General features: G+C 39.0%; 1 protein-coding gene across 8 annotated transcripts in view; it reads left to right on the top strand.

Moving 5' to 3' along the window:
* COL19A1 (collagen type XIX alpha 1 chain) overlaps nucleotides 1-16883 on the top strand; it is a 205037-nt gene extending 188154 nt beyond the window's left edge. For 7 of the 8 annotated variants that reach the window (XM_026846123.1, XM_026846122.1, XM_026846121.1 and 4 more), the window contains 5 exons: nucleotides 4581-4751; nucleotides 5665-5731; nucleotides 7607-7762; nucleotides 13716-13793; nucleotides 14030-16883. In XM_026846123.1, coding sequence (XP_026701924.1) covers nucleotides 4581-4751; nucleotides 5665-5731; nucleotides 7607-7762; nucleotides 13716-13793; nucleotides 14030-14166 — 609 coding nt within the window. In that variant the 3' untranslated portion in view covers nucleotides 14167-16883. Of the gene's footprint in view, nucleotides 1-4580; nucleotides 4752-5664; nucleotides 5732-7606; nucleotides 7763-8585; nucleotides 11838-13715; nucleotides 13794-14029 lie in introns of those variants that run through there. The other variant, XM_026846128.1, reaches the window with a different exon arrangement.
* Nucleotides 16884-23056: the final 6173 nt, after the last annotated feature.

A 23056-nucleotide genomic window follows, 5' to 3' on the forward strand; every position in this document is an offset into this window, starting at 1 on the left:
TACATACACATGTGTACATGTAGCTATAGATGTAAATATGGATATATGCTTGCTCTCAGAGAGGTGACGGATGCCTGAATCTGCTCTCACATCTGGGATCACTGGCAAACATGTCACAATCTAGCTCCCTCTTTACAGAGTAAAAGAAATAAATACACACACTTATATAAGTATAAATAAATTTATAGATATGTGTTAAAAAATAAATCAGTTTCCAGAAGTATCTTTGTCTCAAGTGATAATCAAAATCTCTCACAAGCTTTTATAACAAGAAGGTTACAAATATGCCTAATGCAGTATCTGAATACAGTTTTCAGAAAGCTGACAGTTGTCCTTTACAATTATGCAGGAACAGAAAATGTTGTTGAAAACAAGGGGAGATCTGACAAAGAAATAACAACAACATACACAGCAGAAGTCTGCATCTTGGATAAGAGATCGGGGGGTATTGCAGTTGATTTTTTTTTTTCCCCACTGGATCAGGTATTAAAGACCTGCATCTGAGGGAGATTGCAATGATTACAGAAAATAACACAAAGTCAAGGTTTTCTTGTAGCCATTATTATTACTGCTGTACCAGCACACTCATTCAGTTTGACACCAACTGTTGCAATTACAGAAAAGCATCAAAATTGGAAGAACAGAATAAAACTCTTGAGGTTTTCATGTCTAATATAAATATATCCTTGTAAAAACAGCTTTAAGAAGGAAGAAGTCACCTGAGCTGAAATAATCCTACTTTGAGTGACTAAACACTGCTGTTATTACTACTTTATAAACTGTGTGACAAACCAGTGGAAAACATGGGGTTTATACCAATATGTCTTTCAAGTCATTTCAACAGCAGATTAAAGTACTGGTAGCTGGCTCATTTATTGCTGTTATCTGCATGCCTTTGATCAAAGACCAGGAGCCCGCTGGACTAGTACATGTAGAAACCCATGCAAAACAATAGTTCCTTCTGCACAGAATTTAATACAAGGTTAAATGCAAGCAATGAGAGGAGGAGGACTGAATAAATAGCACTGTAGGCAGAGATAGCAAAATGCAAATATCCTACCCTGTGTTTTTGTACAATTAATAGCACAGGAGAGTCTCTCTCACAGGAGAGAGAAATCTGGAGGAAGATACGACCTAGTTTTATGAATTTTTACAAAGAGTTTCTTCCAAACACAAACACTGGAGGCAGTTGAAAAAATGCTTGTTTGAGAAGTGGCTGTAGTATTTGATTTGCCTCCTACACATTGGCCACCTGTAAAATGGGAATAATTTAGAAGAAAAGCAATTCCAGGGTCAGCTTCACACTGCCGTAGCACCATGATGTTAGAGAAACCTGCATTTTTCTTTATTTCTAGTAGAATAATTAACCATACCTACTCTGCAGGGTTATAAACCTGAGAAATTATATATGTATATTTATGCTTTAAATATATCTTTAATGAAAGCTTCTTGTAAGTACAGTAACCTTCAGCTTTTTTTTTATACATGTGAGTACATGCATGTGGGTTGTCTCATTTTAAAGTGCTATCAGACAAAATGTTGTGTTCAGTGGCTCCCTATACTGGACTTCAATCTCAAAAAAAGTAACTAAAATGAAAATTATATTAAAGGCTATACTTCTTTCAAGTTTTGCAATGGTACAGCAGGGGTTGTTCTTCAACTTTATGTGTCACATTGCTATGAGTAAAGTAGGAGATGGAGGTTGGATGGATAAACTTTGTTAAGGCCAGGAAAGAGCCTCTTCTCTGCAGACTACAAAAAGTTCTGCTACTCAGTCAGAATCCTTTCTCTGCCCTGAATTTCTCAAGGTGTTGCAATACACATCCTGATACAATAGCTTATGCAGGACAGAACACTTTTTCCTGTAAATTTTAAAATTCACAGAAAGCTAGAAAGGTACACCCCTTCCATCAGAGCATTACTCTTCCAGTTCCCCCAGTGTACATACGCTCCCTTTCCTGTTCCCATCGACTGTTGAAAACTTGAGGGTCATTGACAAGGGTTACAGGTGTCTTTTGGGTATCACATCGTATCATGTCTTTTTTCTACGGAACAGCTATATTAGCCTTGTGTTTGTTGGGAATCATTCATATGCTGCATATTTAGAGATTTGCCCAATGTATTAATGCCCGGAAATGAAAGCTGGAAATCAGGCATTTGCAGTATCGGCAGGATAGGTCTGTTAAGAGAAACACAGTAAGTGTAATCATGCTGAGATTGTTCCATGTCACACTGACTTCCCTGATTATGTGATCATGTTAGTAGTTTGACACATGGTATTGGGTTTATGTGGCAGGGGTCTCATAATGGGGGCTGCAGGGGTGGTATCTGTGAAAAGACACCAGGAGCTGCCCCCACATCCAACAGAGCCAATTCCAGCCAGCTCCAAGATGGACCGGCTGCTGGCCAAAGCTGACCCCATCAGTGATACACACTGCCTGTGTGGTAAAAAAGGGTAAAAAAATGTTGTGCAACAGTTGGGAGAGAGAAGTGAGAAAATGTGAGAGCAACAACTCTGCAGACCCCAAGGTGAGTGCAGGAGGAGGGGCAGGAGGTGCTGCAGGCACCGGGGCAGAGGTTCCCCTGCAGGCCGTGGTGCAGCCCATGGTGAGGCAGCTGTGCCCTGCGCCCCTGGGGGGTAACGGTGGAGCAGAGACTCACCTGCAGCCCGGGGAGGACCCCACGCCGGAGCAGGTGGATGTGCCCTGAAGGAAGCTGCAGCCCATGGAGAGCCCACGCTGGAGCAGGCTCCTGGCAGGACCTGCGGTCCATGGAGAGGACCCCACACAGGAGCAGGTTTTCAGGCAAGAACTGTGTCCCATGGGGGACCCACACTGAAGCAATCCATTCCTGAAGAACTGCAGCCCATGGGAAGGACCCACACTGGAGCAGTTTGTGAAGGACTGTATCCCATGGGAAGGATCCCATGCTGGAGCAGAACAAGAAAGTGGGAAGCAAGGAGCAGCAGAGATGAAGTGTTAAGGACTGACTGCAACCCCCACCCCCCTGCACCACTCAAGGGGAGGAAGTTGTAGAGTGACGAGTGAAGTTGAGCCTGGGAAGAAAGAGGGTGGGTCGAGAGGAAGGTCTTATTACCCTGCTCTGTTATTAATTCACCATAAATTAAATTAATCTTCCAAAAGTTCAGTCTGTTTTCCCCTGACAGTAATTGGTGAGTGATCTCCCTGTCCTTATCTGGACTCACAAGGTTTTAATCTCATTTTCTTTCCCTGTTTTGTTGAGGAAGGGGAGTGAGAGAGAGGCTGGGTGGGTAACCTGGCTGTCAGACAAGGTGAATCCACTGCAGAGGTTAACATTGTAGGTGTGAGATGATAAACTTTCAGACTTTGACACCATTTTTTGTTGTTGTTGTGGTAGACTTTCAGAGTTCAGAGCCTCTGTGCTCTTACTGAGGACAGTTTAAACTCCATGTGTTATGGTTTTGTTTAATGCAATAAAGGATCACAAGTAGCAGTGGTCTCTGCAATGAAGCTTAGTTATAGTCAGCTCTAACTCACTGGAGATCATACAGATGGGAGGATAGATAGGTGATAGATGTTACACAAACTCATACTTGCATCCTTACCTTTCTTTTCCAGTCTTTACATATCATGTAAATTTATGACTTAAAATTCTTAGGATTTCAAATTCGTATGACATAAGAATATAACTACACTTTTTACTGGTTTATCATTCAGTGATGTTTCAGATCTGAATACAGTTCACCAGCACTTGCTGTGGATTAAGAATGAAATTATTTCCATTCATTCACCCTTCATAAATGTAGATCCTGGATATATCTAGTAATACTTTAATCGATTTTTGGTGCTGTTTGCTGCTTATGGTGAAGCCTAACATTAGCTTAAGTGATGCAGCAAGGGCAGTCAGTGATCCTTAAGAACTGCCAGCTGTTCAGTAACAATCTAACGTTTTACTTGAAGAACTCTTCTCCACAGCTGTAGTTGAGTGAATTAATGGCTGATACATTAAGTCACTCTAAAAGATTTAATTCCTCAGAAACAAAATTAAATGCCATCTTAGTCATGATGGAAGCTGTTGCTGTTCAGAACATTGACCTTTATTTTGTTTGCAAGGAATTCACGGAATTGTGTATCTGTTGGGTTATTTATTATTTTTATAATTTATTTTATTATTCTGTACATGCAGAAATAAAATATTAGGCTTCTAGGGAAAGTTACAGAAAAAAAAAAAAAAAGCCTAGTGCCTTGTGCCTGGGGGAATTTGAGCACCTATATTCTACCTGTGCCTTATTTGACATTTCTAGATCCTTGTATAAGGGCTATAGACTTTCTGCACTGAAGTTCTGCCCTTGAAAAGTGGGTTACAGAGTCAAGCTATTTATTTTTGTTATTGACTTCAACATTAAAAGTGTAACAAAACAAAATGTTACTTGCTGTGTTTTCAGAAACAAGGGTTAGCCTGTAAAATCAGCTTCCCTACATGACTCATAAAATCTATTTCTGAACAGGGAAGAATTTTCTCCTTAGCATTCTTGGGTGACTTTTCCTAGTTCATTCCACTGTGTGCAATGGTTTTCTTTCTGCTTTTATTTTACACAGGGAGATCAGGGTATTCCAGGTGACAAAGGTCCACAAGGTGAACGAGGGAAACCTGGCCCATCAGGAGAAAAGGGGGATGTGGGTCCTGTTGGGCCACCAGGAGACAGAGGTTACCCAGGGTCACCAGGTCATCAAGGTCCCCCAGGTTCACCAGGACCCCCAGGGTTTCCCGTAAGTAAATACAAGTTTTCCTTGGTTGCTTGTGAATTCAGACAACATGAAGGTAGCACGTGATGAGCAGTGGAAATTCAGATGAGCAATACCACAGTGCCAGAAAAACTAAGAGATCTGTGAGCTAATAATCAGTGTTAAGAGTTGGAAAAAATATTCCCAGGGGATCAAGCAGTTTGGGGATTTTTTTAAGCATGTGCTATGGATAAAGTTCAAATACTTATTTCTTTAGCTCCTGACAAATTAATGTCTACTCAATACCGTTAATTTTCAAGTTTTTCATCAGCTTAAGAGTTAAAGTGTAAATCTTTACAACTGAGAAAGGAGGCAGACAAAAATGATCCTCAATAAAAGGGAAATTAGCATTTAAAAAGACAACGAAATGCTGCCTGTCAGTTGTAGATATCTTGGATTGTCTCCACGTGTGCACAGGCACACATCCATGGTATGAGTTCCTTTAACCCTCAGTCAGATAGGGTAAAACGCTAAAAAACTTATCCGGTGGTGGTTCTGTGATGCAGTTTTAGTTGTCGGCTGCTCATTGAAGCAGTCAGTCCCTAGAAGGAGTGAGAAGCTGGCAAATGCTATGCAAAAGGCAAATAAAGCATAGTGGTGTCACTGGACATTCCTATATGATGCAAATTAATTTCCATATACATAACCTGATGATCATCTTGACATTGGGAGTGCCTCTTCCACTTCATGGTATTAGTGGTCTTTATAATACAATGTATTTGCTATAAAGTGGTCTTTGCAATTAAGTAAATAACACAAATATATTCAAATATTTAAGTTTTGATGAAAGCTTTACGTTTTTAATGCCAATTTCAGCATTTTTTTTTAATTTATGTAGCATCATAAAGTCCCTCTGTATGTTTCTTCTGATACATATCACCTTTTTTTTCCTCATCAGGCTGACACAGTTTCACTTGAAGAAATTAAAAAATATATCAAACAAGAAGTTCTTAAGGTTTTTGAAGGTAAGAAAATTATAATACAGAAATATACAACTAAAGATAAATACTAAATTCTCTTCTAAACGTTTTACATCTCTACAGCCTTTATATACATTTCTTTACATGTCGTCTAACTTACACTGAACTTAGCAGCTGCCTTGTTGCTGCAGCTGTTTAACTGTTGTTTGTCTACTTAATATAATTATGTTCAAACAGTTATAAGTTATGGTATCTGTTAACCAGAGTATTTCCTTACGTAAGAGAAGAGCATTAAGGGGTTTGCTCCAAATCATAATAGCAAACATATGTATGTATCATTGTAAATACATATATGTATCTACAATATATCATTAAGACATTGAAGATTTATTCAAGTGGAGACAATAGAAATAGGTAATTCTTTTGGCCACTTAGTGGATGATTTCTCTAAATGAGAGAAAGTCTTGACAGCTTTCAGTCATACAGGTCTAAACTGCTGTGCATTTTCAGCAAACATCCCTGTGAGTTCCAAAGCTCACTTGCAGACCACCATTTTCTGGCACAGTTTTAGGCAAGTACCAGATTCAGCCAAGGCCTTTGTACTACATAAGCTTTCTTAGGTGTGTTCGTACTCTGAAAAGGAAATATTTTTCTTCCCCAGCATTTTCTTAGTCAGGGTTGAAAACCTGTGGCTCAGGTAGGTGTCTGAAAGATTCTGCTGCAACACCTCTTCCGTTGCAAAATGCATTTCTTATGTCTGCAATATGCTTAGCTGTTTGGTCATTAACATTTGTGGATACAAAACGTTTTGCATTTTAGGAATAAAAGAAATCATATAAAGCTTGAGACTTTTTAAACTGTTCGGGCAGTTTTTCACTTTATAACAAAGCTATCATTTTGTGTGTTTTCACCCTTGCCCTGACTGCTACCCCTTAGGAGTTCAATGCTATGTATTCCAGGAGCAGTTTGTTGACTGAAGTTACCTCCTTTTCCCATTCAGATAGAATGGTAGCAAGTATTTAGTCTATTCGTAAAAAGAAGGTATTAAAAGGTGTCCTGCCTACAGGGAATACTGGGGTTTTTCTTTATAGCTATTCCATTTTCTACAGCTCACTGGTGTTCCCACAGTTCTTCTATTCTTGGCTTTGTTTCACTTTGCCTTTTTCTTATCACCTTGCTTACTTTTTGTTCGATGCCCACTCTTCTCTTTATGCTATTTTTTTTCTAAATCTTAAAACTCCATCACAGTAAATACCTGCTAAATTGTGGAATGCTTAGTTAAGTTCTTTCATCTGGTATAAATGAGACAGATTCAAGGTTAGTACCTATTTTGTCTACCTCTAAGGAACACTGAAAAGTTACTGGGTGCCTTTTATTCCACCAGCATGAAGAGTTTATGCTGAAATCTCTGCAGTTAATAATGTTTGCTAAGCACTTACAGGTTTTTTCACAACTGTTTTCAGGGTTTCAGCATATTCCAAGAACTGTTCATGGTATTTAAGCTCTACTTTGCAACTTATATAGGTACATATAGCAACATGTAGATACATAGCAACATATAAGGTAGCCCTTCATAGGGATGTTAAGTACTAATTATTCTGTGTTCATGTATTTTAAGTGCTTCCATGAACAGGAGTCGGAAGTCATTTGAAATTAGAATACATTAGTAAAAGACAGTAGGAGTAGAAACCTGAATACAAATTCATTCAGATGATTTCCAAGGGTAAAGAAAGACATGAGTCTGAGTTGGAACTGAAGGCCTCAGAAGTTGTGGGAGCATTTAGTATCTTGACTTTTAGAATAATTAAATGCCTTACTTCCAGAAACTTACTCTAGCTGGGGCTTTGGGTTTTATTTATTTTCCCATAGTTTGCTAGCAGATTTCTTACCCGCTTTTTCTTGTGTCCTTTGTTCATGAAGAAAGGATGGCTCAGTTTGTATCCCAGCTGAAGCTGCCTGCTGCAATGCTTGCCTCTCAAGCTCATGGAAAACCAGGGCCTCCAGGAAAAGATGGGTTACCAGGGCCACCAGGAAAGGATGGTTTGCCAGGGCCACCAGGAGAACGTGGAATTCAAGGTAAGAATTAAAAAAAATGTTGCCCTGAATTATATCTTGAAATCTTTAAACACTTGCTAATGATTTTAAATAAGCCAGGATTACCTATCTAGCTTCCTAATGATTAACTTTTAAAACTGTACTTATATTTTTGCAGACTAGATCTAAATATTAACCCATAGTAAGTGTGTGGATTTTACTGATTAAAAACTCCTAATCAGTGCATTTTATTCTAATAAGTGATAAAGTTAATTACTGACAGATATCTAGACTACTGTAGCAGGTTATTTTTTTTTTCTCCAAAATACTTTAACAAGGAAGAGATCTATGCCAACACTCTAATGTAACTGTTTAGGTCCTGTTCTATATTGAGAGACCATCTTAAGAAACAAAATTTCATCTCCAAGTCTGAGTGCTCTCAGCTCTAATCCTGAGACAACACAGGGCAGGAAAACCTGAAGGCAAATATTATTCTTTAAGAAGCAGTGAAAACTGAAATATTACAACGTGAACTCTTCTTACAGTGAAGTAATCTATTTTCACAAATCAGTTTCAGAGTACTCGGCTTTTCACTGTTCCCCAAACTGTAATTTGAACGTTGCAATGCATTTGGACAGTATAGGACTCTCGTTTCACTGAAGTTGTCTTTCACTGCAAAATTAGCTTCAAGGGATCCAGGCTTATTGTAGATGTGCTCTACTGTAGAGTCAGCCTCTCAGAGATTAAGAGGAAGAGGAGAAGAGAACAACAGGAAAAAAGAGTTTATTTATGAATAATATTTTGTTGGTGGGTAATATGTAATTTGCAGTTTATCTGTAGGTAGTTCTTTATTATCTTTTGTTAGTTTGGTCTGCTCTGGAGTCAGAGCAAGTCAGACTGGAATGAAGAACATGAGAGCAAAGCTGAAGATGTGTGGATCCTAAAGCTATCAGAAGAATAAAGACTTACTAACATTGCTAAGCGCAAACCCCTGACAGAAGCTTGAAAAATGTGAGGAGCTCAGAATGAGAAGAACAAGAATAAAGGATCAAGAAATGCAATGAAAGGCTTAGAATCTTACAACACTGACTTCATCATTACCTAAATATTCAGATCACTGTAAACAGTCAACTTCAATGTCAGTGCCAGATTGTTCAAATGATGATGTATGTGGTGGATAGTCTTAGATGCTTCTGGGAAGTGGAACGTTGTACTAGGCTTCATTTCTAGCTAGTGAGCATCAAGAGTAAAGATGATAGCTATGCTTGAAAAATAAATAAAGCTGCTTTTTCATGCCTTATTCTTAAGTAAAAGTAGTGCCCCATGTACACAGGGTTTCAATTTATTTTACTGATATGCTCAATATTCTTTTTTGATTAGTAAAAGGTAAGATAAGTGAGAAGCATTTACTTCTCTGATACGTCAAAAGATATATGAAATTATACTTCCAAGGAAAGAAAACCAAAAATTTGTCTCGCCTGCTTTTGAACACTCTGTACTAAGGGGTAGTGCCATGACAGAAGCACACTTACAAATACCCTTTAATGCCTTTCCCAGTTGTGCCTGTGCGTGTTATTGTTTTGTGCCAACAGTAAAAAGCAATTTAAATCTCGGAGCAGATTGAAAAGTGTCCTTCCATACTCCATCTTATTTTCAGCCATAAAAGGCATAGCATACCAGGATTCCTGGAGAAGCATGTTAAGTGCATGTGTGGCTGAGCCCATCAAGGTAGCATGCTGTGTGCACGTATGCCCAAGTCATAATACACATTTGATATTGGCTGACAGATACTCCTCATTACATTTCTCACTTGAGTGTAGCCCAGATTGCCAGCTCCAGGGTTTTGCTGTTTACATACACATGCAGGCTGGCAGAGTGAAACAGTTGTCCCATACAACCAGTGAAAAGAAGTAGATACTTTTGGAGAACAATTAGCAGGACCTCTAGGAACACCTCCAAAACCTATTTGTGATGCTGCATGCTGAGCAGAGCCTGCTAGAGCCAGCCAGGGGGAGAGGCAGGGTCACTGTGTATCCAAACAGGTGCTTAACTTGCAGCTTTGCACGGGTCCCTCTGTATGCCTTGGGTGTGGTACCAGTTCTGGTATGGTCTTGTATGGACTGGTCTGGTATGGACTTGGCTGAGTTCCACCAGAGCCTCTTTCTGCACAGCAAATCAATAGGTAGAGGTTAGTCCCAGCAGCAGCAAACATAGATAATAGCTTTTGGAACTGTAGGCATGGTCTTCAAAAAGTGTATTTAAGGAATTGCTAGACTCTTGGGCATGGAGTCATTAATTTCTAATGAAGTCCAGAATAGTTACCTGCTGGCCTTCAGCAAGGTTGCTCAGAGTGTATCTCAGGTACTCCCCAGTGGTTCAGGTACAAATAATTTTGATTTTATAAGATGGTCTCAATAAAAATATAGCATGCAAGCGAAAAACAACAACTAATTGCAACTTAAATTATGAAACATGCAATTGATATTTAAACAGTCTTCATATAATAGTGATTGGAAGATTTTTATATATATGTCTTCATTTTAAAAAAGTAACCTATAGCATATACGTCAGCAAGCTGATGTTGTGAGGCAGTGTTACCAGTGAAATGTACAGCATCTGCTTAAGGGGGAGCAGAGAAACTTGTTTACTCTGTATGTGTTTTAAAGGATGCTAATGTCTCATAGAGAAACAGGAAGTTTATTTCAAGACTTTATAGACAAGCTGTAGCAATGTCATCCATTTGCAAATGGTCAGTCAGCTTGTCACGTGTTAGAGGATCTAGATCAATTAACTCCACTGAGTATTTGCACAGTAAAACACAGTGGATACTTTGGTCTCATTGTTCACTGTCACGGTAATGTCTTTGCCTCATATTTGTGTTAAAGAACCTCAGATTTCTGTAGATACTTGACATGCTAGTTTCAGGTGCTGCTTTATTCATGCGGATGGAAGAGGGACTCCATGACATAGGTGGAACACATTTTGGAACTGTTTAAATGAGAGAACTTTTTACCTCCAAGTTCATAGACATGAACTTGGGTCATTTCTAAGTAGAGCTGAGGGCGCTGTGGTAGTGATACTTCTGACCGTGATGTTTGTGGAGAGCACCAAACCCAGCTCTATTTTAGCTATCACGACTCACCTATGAGCAGAAGAAAGCTCACCCGTTTGAACACATACTTGCTACATACTGCTACCAAGCATTTACCGTATTACCCACATTGGGTACATGTTTACATACCACAGCTTTTGGGTTGCAGAAATCACAACAAAACTTGTTGAACCCAGTTGAAAAGTTTTGCTAAAGCAGTCGTCTTGTGAATTAAGCAGGTACCTCTTACTGGAATTGTGATTCTGTCAGTACAAAATAGGCAGCATCTTATATGTGCCTTTACATTAGAAACAGTAAACAAAAATCTGATGTATGTGTATGGTAATATTTTCCTTTGACTGTGTGTGTCAATTTAGCTCAGAGAAGGTGATATTATCCTCTAGAAGTGTAATCATGGCCCTACTTCTGAGCAATATATACCTCATTAAAAAATAATATATTTTCCTGCCAGAATTACACATTACTTTGTTTGGATTGTTTACATATAGGCCTGTTTACCGATACGGTTACACCCTGTTAAATAAAGCCTTATTTAAAAAAAGAAAAGAAATCTGGGAATTTTTGTGTTAAACTTCAGTGTCGACAGAATTTACCTGCCGCTGTGTACAAACTGCACCTTTGCAAGTGTATTCAGAAACAGCCAATAATTGTTTACATTGCCCTGGATCATATATTTGCATTGGCATACTGCTTTGTCCTCTTGTGTTGGGATTTTTTTTCCTTATTTTCTTGAATTCCAGTGATGTTTACAGAATCTTTCGGTCTATCTCAGTCCCTTTTCAATTGTGGTGTCTCAGATATCTACATTAATGAATATTTTAAATGTGATATATCGTAAATGTCTTTCTTTCCCCATAACTAAAGAAATGCAAAGCAAATGATTAGTGGCAGCACTACTTTGTAAAATTACAAATAACTGGGTTTGTACTGTAACTGTCTATTGTAAATTAAGAAACATAGGGATGTATATAATAAATAGGAAATGTAATAAATCTGTGGTTGTATGATTGAGCTTCTCAAACAGTGACAACTACTCTGTGTTACACAAGATTTTCAGAGCAAACCAACCTGATGTAGTTATAAATACTACTCTGGCCATTAAAGAGCAAAATCAAGATTCTCAGTTGAATACAAACACCTGCATATACCCTTTTCTGAGTCTTTATAGCTTGTGTGCATATGTGCCTTGTACAGTTCTGCTTTTAACACAGCTTGGTGACCCGAATGCGTGATTAATACTAAGTTTGTTTCTCTGTGAGGTTTTAAACAGTTAATTTCCTTTTGTTGTGTTAAGCATGTCACTCTGCATGCATTTTCTAATGTTTTTGCCTCACTGTAATTTCCTTGTTGGGGTGCTAGGAGAAGAGTAACGTAATCGATGCTCTGTTTTGAAACCTAGAATGATTGCAACAGGTAATAGACTTTCTACTGAGGTGTATAATGAGCTTGTATTTAATGGAAAGCTTGAATAGTCTGTGTACCATTCCTACTGCATTGTGTCTGTCATAGCAGCACTGAATTGGTCCCTGCAGCACTTACAGTAGTTTCCTTCTGGATTGTCCTGTAAAGTACCAGTGTTGCCACAGACCGCAGTACCCTGACAAGACAACCTTTGCCATCCATCTGGCAGTACCCATTAATCTTCATGAGACATCAGATGGATTGATACCACTATGCTGACTGGTCAGCCGTGACAATTCTCTTAATTCAAATTAAGTTACAGCTCTTCACAAGATGAAGTTTATTATATGGCATACACAACACTAGAAATATACTGGTCCCTGATGCAGAACAAATTTCATTCTAAATGTGACCAGAAGTTGCCAAATTAATCTGCAACATATGTCACTTTACAAGCCAACATCTGAGGTGTTGGGGAGGGAAGAGGGTTTCCTTATAATCCCTTTTAAAGTAAGGGGTTGGGGCAGGTTTCACACTTGTTCCTTTAAAAATGCCTTCATCCCCTGTTCTACATAAATTACATTGTCTAAAGAGAAAAGGTATATTTGTAGATGGATTCTTAACTTGAAATGTTAAGCAAAATGTTATACCAATAGCCACGAGGATGCACAGAGTGTTTCCAACTCATAAAACTTTTTAAAAACAGTTCAGGGAAAAAGCAACAGAGGTTGGGTATGAGTTGCAGCACCTGAGAAGATGGAAGCTATTTAGATAAATACAAAGCTTTGGCCTATGAAGAAAATGGACACAGATATTCAAACTATAATTAGTAGTCACACCTTGTTGACAATATACAGCCACTTGGCTCCAAGTAGGCCTTGCATGCTAGAACCCGAAATCTGCACAAGCAATAAAGACGCTTAATTCCACATGAGGGCAGCTGTGTAATGCTGGAGGGGAAACAGGTCTTCTCTCACATACAGGGGAATATCTAAGCATACAACTACCGGTTTACGGTCTCAAAAGTGCAAACTTAAAGTTTTATGTAGAGCAAAGAGGGCAAAGTCTCACTTAGTTTGTGGGCTATCAGAGAAGGGCTGGTCACACTCCAGGTGACCTTTGGGTTGGTGCTTTACATCACATCGTCAAATGGGTAACACTGGAGCAGAATAAGCATTTGGTTCTTTATTAGAGGAACTTCGGGAAAGTAATTTAAAATCTCAGGGAAAGGGGTCTGACTCGTGAATGTAGCAAGAGTCCTCTGGCAGATGAGGCAATGGTTACTGCTAGAAATGCTCATATTTTGCAGAAGGGACTTAGAAACCTAAGAGCTGTCTCAGAAAAAATGCCAGTCTCAGAAAAAGAAGTCAGCATGTGTTTTCCCAATTACATTTATGTTGATAATTTCCTGTCAACAAGATATGGGGTAGATCACTGTCTGTAATAAGGGGACACTCTTATTTTCATATCTTTATTCTGTAGGTTATAGAGGACAGAAAGGGGAAAGAGGCGAGCCTGGAATTGGACTGCCTGGTAACCCTGGACCACCCGGCCCTGCAGGTACAAGTCTGCAGATTTATTTCTGCTATTGTTATTTATTAACTAACAGGGGTTTCTCCTGGGTTTCACACCAGTTTTACACCCGTGCCTTTCCTCCCGAGCTTGGCTGTAGCGTGAGGTCAGACCTGTCTGCCTTCTCGCCGCTGAGCTGGCGTGCCGCTGACTCTAGAGATGAATCGGGGGGCACTGCATGCACTCTGGTGAGGACTCTGCTAATTCTAACTTTGTTTTACCAGCTGCTGGCCTGCCAGGCCCTCCAGGAACGCCAGGCTCACCCGGACCGCAGGGGCCACCTGGACCCAACGGGAGATGCAATCCAGCAGATTGCTATTACCACATATCACAGACTCGGTCACGCACCAGCGGGAAATAAAAGCCCTCTGCCCTAGACACTTGGGTTCACAGTCACTTTTCACTCCTCTCATTAAGTTAATTTAATTTTTGAAATATTTGGTGCATTTTTTTTTCCCTTGACACTGCACATTGTCGATAATTTATAAGGCACGGAATTGAGCCTTACTCTGTTATTTGCAGTGTCATTAATTATGAAATGTTGACATATATTTTCTAGAGTGCATTCCATGTGTTATGTTTCTCATATTTATTTTACTTAGAGGAGAGAATAGGCCCAAATAATTTTCATAAGTTTCTTTATTCAAACAAGAAATATTCTATTATAACTTAAAGAGTATGCCTCAGTATGTAGGCTGGCTTTATTTTTCTTGCTGGTGGTGAAGTTTAAATGGAAAAAGTGAATTTCTGAAGTTTTAAAGTGTACCCATGCATGATGAATGCAAGACCCGAGCTGGAGCGCTGGGAACTCTCTTTATACTAAACGTTCATGTCCTTTGAGGATGCTCTGGCACACCTTCTGAACTCGGTCTGTGTTGTGCACCACAAACGTTACCCACCATTTCAGTCACTTCCTAGCTGTTGAAGAAGGAAACTAAGATGTGTTTATGATCTCTCTAATCCCATCCAACGTTCAGCTTCAGACTGACTGGAAATTCATCAGGTGTAGCCCTGAGAAGCATCTCTCCTGACTGGATTTTGTCCCAACTGAGGGCTTCTATGTTCATTTAGTCATGGTAATGTGTACTCCTGATATTAAACTTCTCGGGGCTGGTGTTGATGTTCCCAACTAAGAACTGGCACATCTTCTAACCGTTCCATGGACTTAGTAAGTGTAGTATCATTGCCTGTAATCAAGCCATTTTGACATTGTATCTGCTTACTGCAAAAACAACCTCTTGCTTTAGTGCCAAGAGTGGTGGATACACAGTAAGACAGTCAAAGAAGGAACTTTACAAGCCTCTAATCTTACTGGGGGCACAATTTTCCTCTTCCTCCTGCAATAATGATGTGCCAAAATAAGCCTGAGAAGAACATGGAAACAGTACAATGAGAAACTCACATGTCCTAATAACTGGTTGCAAAAAATTATTTGAATTCAAGAGAAATTTGAAAAAAATGCAAAACCCTCCTTGGAAAGGTGTACTACAGAAAGCATGACTGCATGCAGTTTGCAGACATTCAGTAAATCCTGCAGGACCAGACATTGTCAATGAAGAACAAAACAGAAGAAAGCATAAGTGTGACAGAGCTCAAAGGGTTGTGCAAAAGAAAAGATGGAGAAAATCAATCACACAGGCTGATTCTGAAAAGGAGGGAGGAGACTTGGCCAAAGTTTCACTCCTGATTATAAGAAAATGAAAATAGATGATCCTAGATTAGTCTTATGAATTTGTTACAGTGCAATAGAACATGAAGGTGCTATTGAGAGAACACGGACAGCTGTAACCCACAGCCTCAAAACAAATCCCTAGTGCAAAAGCAGTACAGAGGCCTCCTGCCCCATCATTAGGAAGCCAATCATTCTCCCCCACATCAGGCAGGGAGGTGGTTTTGGTGACTTCGTGTTTGAGCAGTACTGAGAGGACAAGGAGGCATTACCAAATTGGAAGTGCTGGGTTCCAGAGGAGCTGTTGTGAGACACAAATCTGCCAGAATTCTGTCTGGGGTTTGCTTAAAAACAGGCATGACTGGTGGGAGTCTTTTTAAAAAGAAACACATTGGCATTTGTTCTGAATAGAGTTCCTAGCACTTGCACCCAGACCGGAGGAGCAAGATGAGTGCAAGAGTTAACCGAGGTAGCTGGGGAGCACAGGCAAGCCTTCAGGCACTGTCTGGGAGGGAAAGCATACCCACTTGGCATGTTAATCAGTTAGATGTTTGGAGGGAAGAAGGTGATTGGCACGAGAAAGATGTAAACACAGAGATGGAGGTCTGAGAATAAACACCTGGGACAGGAGAGGGTAGCAGGAAGGAGGACAGCAGAAAACCCATGACTTACCATGAAACCATCTCCTGAAAGGAATCTGTGAGCTGTAATATGCCCAGCAGCCAGGGACCCTTTGAGGGTGTCAGGGTCCTTTATCTGTTCCTCATGAGGATGGAGACAGACAGGTCAAAGTCTGTGGGTGAACCACAGTCCTGATGCCTCCTTTTCTGCTCGTCCCTTGCTGTCCCCTCAGGAGGCAGTAACTGCCTCTTTTTCAGGCCAGTGTGTCCTCTGCTCTGCGGGCTGTGGGTGCCCATCCCAACGGGATGAAGGTGTATTTGGAACAAGTGGTCCTGCCTGTGCTTAGCTCAAAATGTGCTGCTCCCGTTCCAGACCTCCTGTGCCCACGAAGCACGTCTTGGTTTGCCCTGTGGTACTGACCACCTTTCCGGACCTGGTCCTCAGAGCACCACAGCTGTGCCAACGCTGGGAACTGGTGAGGCAGCTTGAAACCCAGCGATTGTCCTCAGGCACCTGCTCCTGTCCAGGGGACAGGTCTGACAGCCCAGCGAGTAAAGCCAGGGGCCTTGCACCAATGTATGTATATGTCTGTGTACACCAGCAGAGGACCAGGCCGCTCATACTGTTTTCCATTCAGTCAAATGAACTGCTGGTCAGGTGTCTTGCATGAACATTTTTTTTTTTCATTTATTTCTTCTTACTTCTTTAGTAATTCCAATATATGTAAAAATCTGAATATTTTTTTACGTCCTAAGTTAATTTTAAACTTCATTTTCTGTGATAATATCGAAAAGGGTGCTGTATTGTAAAGGATATCCACGTGACCGAGAGGTTTCCAAGCAGCCCCCGTCCTGGAAGGCTGTACATAGACTGTTGCGCCGCGGTAGTGGTATGTGTATATTTTGGGACTTCTAGCTAGCTGAAACTGAGCATCTGTTATTTGCCAGATGCAATTGCTGTATGTTAATTTACTTGAACTTACTAGAAAGCAGAACACTTTTTATATTTGAAGAAGTTTATTTTTTCATCTATGTTTCCTACAGATGCCATTTTCTTTTTGTAGGCTCAAATCTAAAGGTCATTTAAAATGTATTTGAACACTTTGAATTGATTTGCAGGTAACTTAGGTAATTATCTTGTTGCATTATTTTATATTTTGCTAAAAACCCATTTTAATTTTCTCATATGAGAAAATGGGTATTTTGTTATATGAGCTATCTCAGTACCTTTTTTAAGATGCCATGTTCTTCACTGGGGTAGAACAGAGTTAATCCCAGTTTAACTTCACACTGGGTTGCTTCTACTCTACATTTTTAGAATTGAAAGCAGAATGTACCTGGAAACATGCTTCTGCATGGGGTGGGGTTTTTTTTTTGGCCCCTGAAATTTCTTTGCAGTTTCAGACTAGTGTTGTCTTGGGTTTTGGGAAGGGGGCCAGGAAGGGCAGAGGGGTTCTAATCTGCTTTGTGATTTGCTTTAGCGATTTCGTACCTGTTTTGAGCAGTCTGTGCTGCAGTAAGCATTGCAAGGGACTAAACACAGAGAATTATTTTTTTTCCAGTAGCAGAAGATATGTTTCTGATTTGGGAATGTTTTATGTGCAACAGGACTTTGAACTGAAATACCTTTGACAAGATGCTTTAAAGCTTTTTTAAAGCTGTCTAGACTTTGTCCTAGTTCAGGGTCAGACTACTGTATTTTATGGCAAGCTGCATTATAATCTAAGAACATGTTGGGATTTGCTTCAAATTAGCTATGTACAGAACTACTCAGTTTGCCTGAAGTAATAAACTTGAGAGGGGAACTTTTCTGAGACTGCAGCATACCTCCTTTTGTCCACACGGTGGAGTTCAAAACGTCTGTTCAGTCCAAAGCAGAGAGCCCAGGCTGAATTCGCTGAGCAGTCCAAGAAATGACCCAGTGCTGCGTAGATTCACAGCGCAAGAGTCAGTCGTTCTGATTTTGTTCTTGAGCCTGACCTTTTTTTTTTTTTTTTTAAAATCCATTTCGTTTTGCATGGTAGTATTTGCAGAAATACTGCCTTTCTTGGACAATTATTTTCAGGTAATATTGCTTAGATTTTATTTGTGGTTTGTATATGTACATGTTACAGAAGAATATGCCATAGTGGGACATCCCACGTTCAGGCATCAATTACGTTCACTGTAATGATAATTGTCTCTAGCGGAGCAGGGATTCTGCTATGGTTAATAAAAATTACACCACCATACTTCATACAATCAAGTAGCAGTGCAGCCTAGTAATGTTTTAAGAACCAATATTTTTGTCTTAAACTGGATTTGGTTTCAATGCTAAAAGAGCACTGTGATATCGAAACAGGATTGATTGTATCATCCATCCTTTCTTAGTTTTATGATTGTACATTATGACAGTTGATAGATATGCACAGCTTTGTTAAATATGCATATTTTTTAAATTAATGAATAATCACACAAAATACTTTGACACTGCTTCTTTTTCACAAGGGTAAAATACTTTTTTTCATGTTGGTGTACGCTCAATTTTTTACTTTTCTGTGATGTTTACATAAAAGTCTTGTAAAAACCCCACAGGCTAAACTAGCATTTTATAAACTTGTTTCTCCAAATATAGTATGTAAAGCCAGCTCATAACCTTGCATTTTACCAGTGAAATAGAACTGCTGCTCTAACATGACATGTTAGAACATGAGAAGTATCTCAGGAATCAAAACAGTCTTGGGTTAGGGGGGTGGGTGGTTGTGTTTTTGTGAGATTCTGGATGTACCGAGTCATACAGATTCTCCTTGAAATTTGTTATGTCCACTATGAGTAGATTGTGCTGGATGGATGTTTAAATCCATCTCCATACACGTAGGTGAGTGTAGGCCATGGAGAACAAGTTTAACCATGACCTTGCTTTGGCTGGTGTTAAGTGGAAAACTCAAGCTTCACAATACTTTAGGGAAATGTGATTTTCAAATATTAATTGCTAACAAACATTACAGATTCTAGACCAAAATCAGTTTGTAGGTAAAAAGAATGTAGTCTACATGTCTTCTAGCAGTTTTATTTCCAAGTGTGTTGTTCTACAAATATGAATGCGTTTAATTACTTCAGTTTTGATGTAAATATATTGTCTCGTCAACATATTTGAAAGATTGTCAATGACATACCTTATTTTATAATTTTCTTCAATTTCTGAGTGATATGCAGTTTGTCACTGACTGAATCACAGTATGTGCCAACAGGTTGCTTCTTTCCTTCATTATATTTTTGGTTTGCAACACTGAAGGTTCAGTTCAATGGAAATGTATTAAGTGGATAGAAAATTGCTTTTTACATTATAATGTGGCCATTCACATCTGAAATAGGATTCTGGACAGAAATGAAGGTGTTTCACGTACTTTCTGTATGTGGTTCTGTCAGAAATGACAACCTTTCCTTCTGTGTTAAATCACAGAGTGAGGATGCAACTGTAAACAAGAGACAGGAGAGGCACAAAGCTACTGCAGCGAGCCCTGGGGAGCATTCAGCACCTGGGGCTGGCTGAATTCAGGGGGGAGTTTGCCTGACCACACCGAGGTCAGGCTTGTGCTTCCTATGGATCGGTGAAACCTGCTTTTATTTTTTTCTTGAAACTTTTCCTCCACAGTCTGGAGGGAAAAAAAAAAAAAAAAAAAAAAAAAAAAATACCATATATATATAAAAAACAAAATTATGGAAGTTAATATAATCTCTGAATCGGATGCAGATAACTTTCCTGTCTGAATATAAAATAATCACTTTTATTCAAGCAACTGATTCACTGAAGTGTTTAATTTCAGGTAACTTTAGGTATTTCCATTGCTGTCTTGCTGCCTAACTCTCCCAGGAGAAAAAAGATAACTCCTATGTAAATGGAATTTTAAAGGATGCTGGGTAATATTTTGACCACTAACTTGATTTTCTTTCTTCATATTTCATAGTGGCTTCAGCAAACTTGCCTCTGAAGCTGCCAGTTTTACTAGTCCTTTTGAATGCATACACAGCAAGCAAAACAGAACAGTAAAACAAAAGACTGAGAGGAAAGAAATAAAACTGAAGCTGTAACAAATCAGGTAGAAGTAACATGCCCTACAAAATAAAGACATTTCTTCTTTCTTTACTAGTGCCCATAAGCAGAGGAGATGCAGTGACTGCATTTTAAGTATAAAGGAAACAAAGACTGCATCGCCAAATGATACTATGATGAGCAGGTCAAGCAAATGCATTCCACCCAATTATCTAAGCAATTTAAAAACATTTGCAAAATGCAGCATGTGTTTGTACATGGAGCACAACTGCTGTGCTCGGCTAGGAGGAACCAACACGTCTCTAAAACTAAGAGACTGTTTCTTGTTCCCTCTGTCCTTCAAGTAACCTTGAAAGTACCATCTGTTGACACTTGCCCTTTTTGAAGGAAGAGCAAATTTGGTTGTAGATCTGTGTTTGGCTCTGGGTAAAACCCAGATCATGCCTAGGATATTCAGGGAAGCAAAATCGAGCGTGATCCTCCCCAGCCTTGCTTTCTTGCCTCATCTGGGGGGGGCCGCTTAATTGTGCTCTAGAGCTCCTTTGGCCTTTGTGAAATACGCACAAGTTTTTTGGTAGCAGTTCATACCAAGTTGCTTGAACCCAGTACTGGCTGTGACAGAAAACTTATGTATAAACTCTCTCTATATATATGAACTATAGATGTATAACCTATATGAATTTTATTACAGTATTCAGCAGCAGTGTTACTAATACTTATTAGTAGCCTAGTAGGGAAAGCATTGCAGTCAATATTTTAAAATGCCAGATTGGATTGTGAACAATTGATTATAATTTTGAGGACAATTAAACATTTTTCTCTTGGTTCCTGCCTACACTTAAGTCCAGTAACTGGGGAGCTAAAAAATGTATTTATCACAGTGTAGTTAAACCTCCAGAATTAGGAGTGGCAGCAGAGATCCTGATAGGTAAAAGTGATTTTCATTAGTTTTTAGTTCAAGAACTCTCATAGCATTTTATGATATTGAAACAGAAGGGAAAGAGAACAATATTTACCCAGGACTTTCCCGGGATTCCAGGAGCATCTGGTTAGAATGGGCAGCATGCTCTCAGTGGCTTGTTGAAACCTCTCAGTCTCTTTGCTTTGGGCTTTCTGAATATATTTATTTAATTTAGAACTAGTTTTTTTTCTGTATCACCATAGTTGATACACCTTTCTTTTAAATTCATAACCCTGTCTTTATATTCCAAAACTTTATTTACTTGAAGGTGCTGTTACTAAAAATGCAGTTCCTGGTATTTTTTGGCATACAGTCTAACATTCTTCAGATAAAATTTTGCCACTCTTTCACACGTTTTGGAATTGGGAAATACTTAGATTAACCAACATGTCCCATAATGACTTACAGTGGGCCTGAGGATTTATTCTGCAGGTCTGCATTTTAAAAGCTGTGTGTCAGCTTGAAGGCAGAATGTGTCACAGTCTTAATCTATCCACTTAGATTCTGCATCGAATTGACCTTAGTGTTGAATTTGTTTGATTGTAATAGTTCTGATTTGGTTTTTACATATGAATGTTTTTTCTCCTACATGAGTGTCTTTCCATTGTGGAATTTTATGCATTTTTCAGACTATATTTTTTAAAGCACTTCACATTTGTATTTAAGGGGGGGTTTTGAGTCATTATGTTTATGCATTACATATGAAAAATAATATTTTCATTCTGTTATCAGGTGGGTTTTTTTCTTTTAAGAGTTTTACACACTTTATAGTCAAAATAAAAGTTTGCTGGTGAAACTGCAGTTTGTTATTACCACTAACAGTCTATTTGTTGCACTACTAAATCAGTAAAAAGTGACTTAATTCTGAGACTTTAGACAATATCCTTATGTGTGAACATGTTAATCACCTTGTACGCAGTTGTCTGGATTTGTTTCTTAAAAGTGAAATTCTTTGCAGTCATCTATTCTGATGACTTCTTTGTCAGTTATGAGAGTCTGGCTAAAGTGGAGGTGAAGGAAAACCATTCTGTCCCAGGCTTTGCCCAGACTCTCTGGGAAGGGTGGCCTATATGCCTATTTTTTTTCCCCATCATTCCTTGAAATCTCACCCAGTGCTGCTTCTGTGGAACTGAACAGAGAGCAGCAGACACTTGTAGGTAAGACTTACTTGTAAAGATTTGACCTCTTTTATATTATATTATTTAAAATACTGGCCTCTGCAAGGGACATAAAGAGATTATCAGAATTAATCCCATTTAACTCTCTCTCAAAAGTCTCTAACAAATGTGCAAGTATTTCTTTTAGTAGGCAGCTTTATCAGACATTTTTCTTGCAAGTGATTTCTATTTAGGTGGCTCTCAGATGCAGCTAGAGTGTCAGGTTTGGTTTGGGGAAAGTTTATCTATGGTGGTTTTCAGTAACTCCTTTTAAGAGTATATATTCTACCAGTAGCTTTCCCTTTAGGGTTGTCTCATATGTTACATGCAAAATGCATAGCTCAATTGATCATGTTATTTCATTATATTCTCACAGGATGTACAAGTCAACGATTTTGAACATAAACAGACAATTAAAGGCTGGGAGAAAAATCAGTGCTTAAAGCAAGTGTGCCAAAGTTTGTTACTTGAAAATTGGATGACTAATAGCAAAATGACAGGAAACATCATAGGACAGTTTCATTGTTGTCTTTGAGAGAGAATACACTTCAGAGGAGGTAAAATGAAAACCACAAATAGTTTAATTTATACAGAGAGAAACAAAATATCCACAATGCACATTTTCCTCTAAAAACTGAGTTTATCCAAAAGGTAACTTGGGCTGTCTAATGGCTGCCTTCTAGCTGTTCTGTTTATCAGTATTGAATGTAATCATACATACAAAAACCACAGAGAGTGTTAAAACATTATTTATTATTTTTTTGAACAACCACAGATGTTACTTCAAAATCTGTAATCTCTACTATGAACT

This window comes from Athene cunicularia, assembly GCF_003259725.1.
Source record: "Athene cunicularia isolate RWA chromosome 3 unlocalized genomic scaffold, athCun1 chr3_part1, whole genome shotgun sequence".
In the NCBI taxonomy this organism is placed as follows: Eukaryota; Metazoa; Chordata; class Aves; order Strigiformes; family Strigidae; genus Athene; species Athene cunicularia.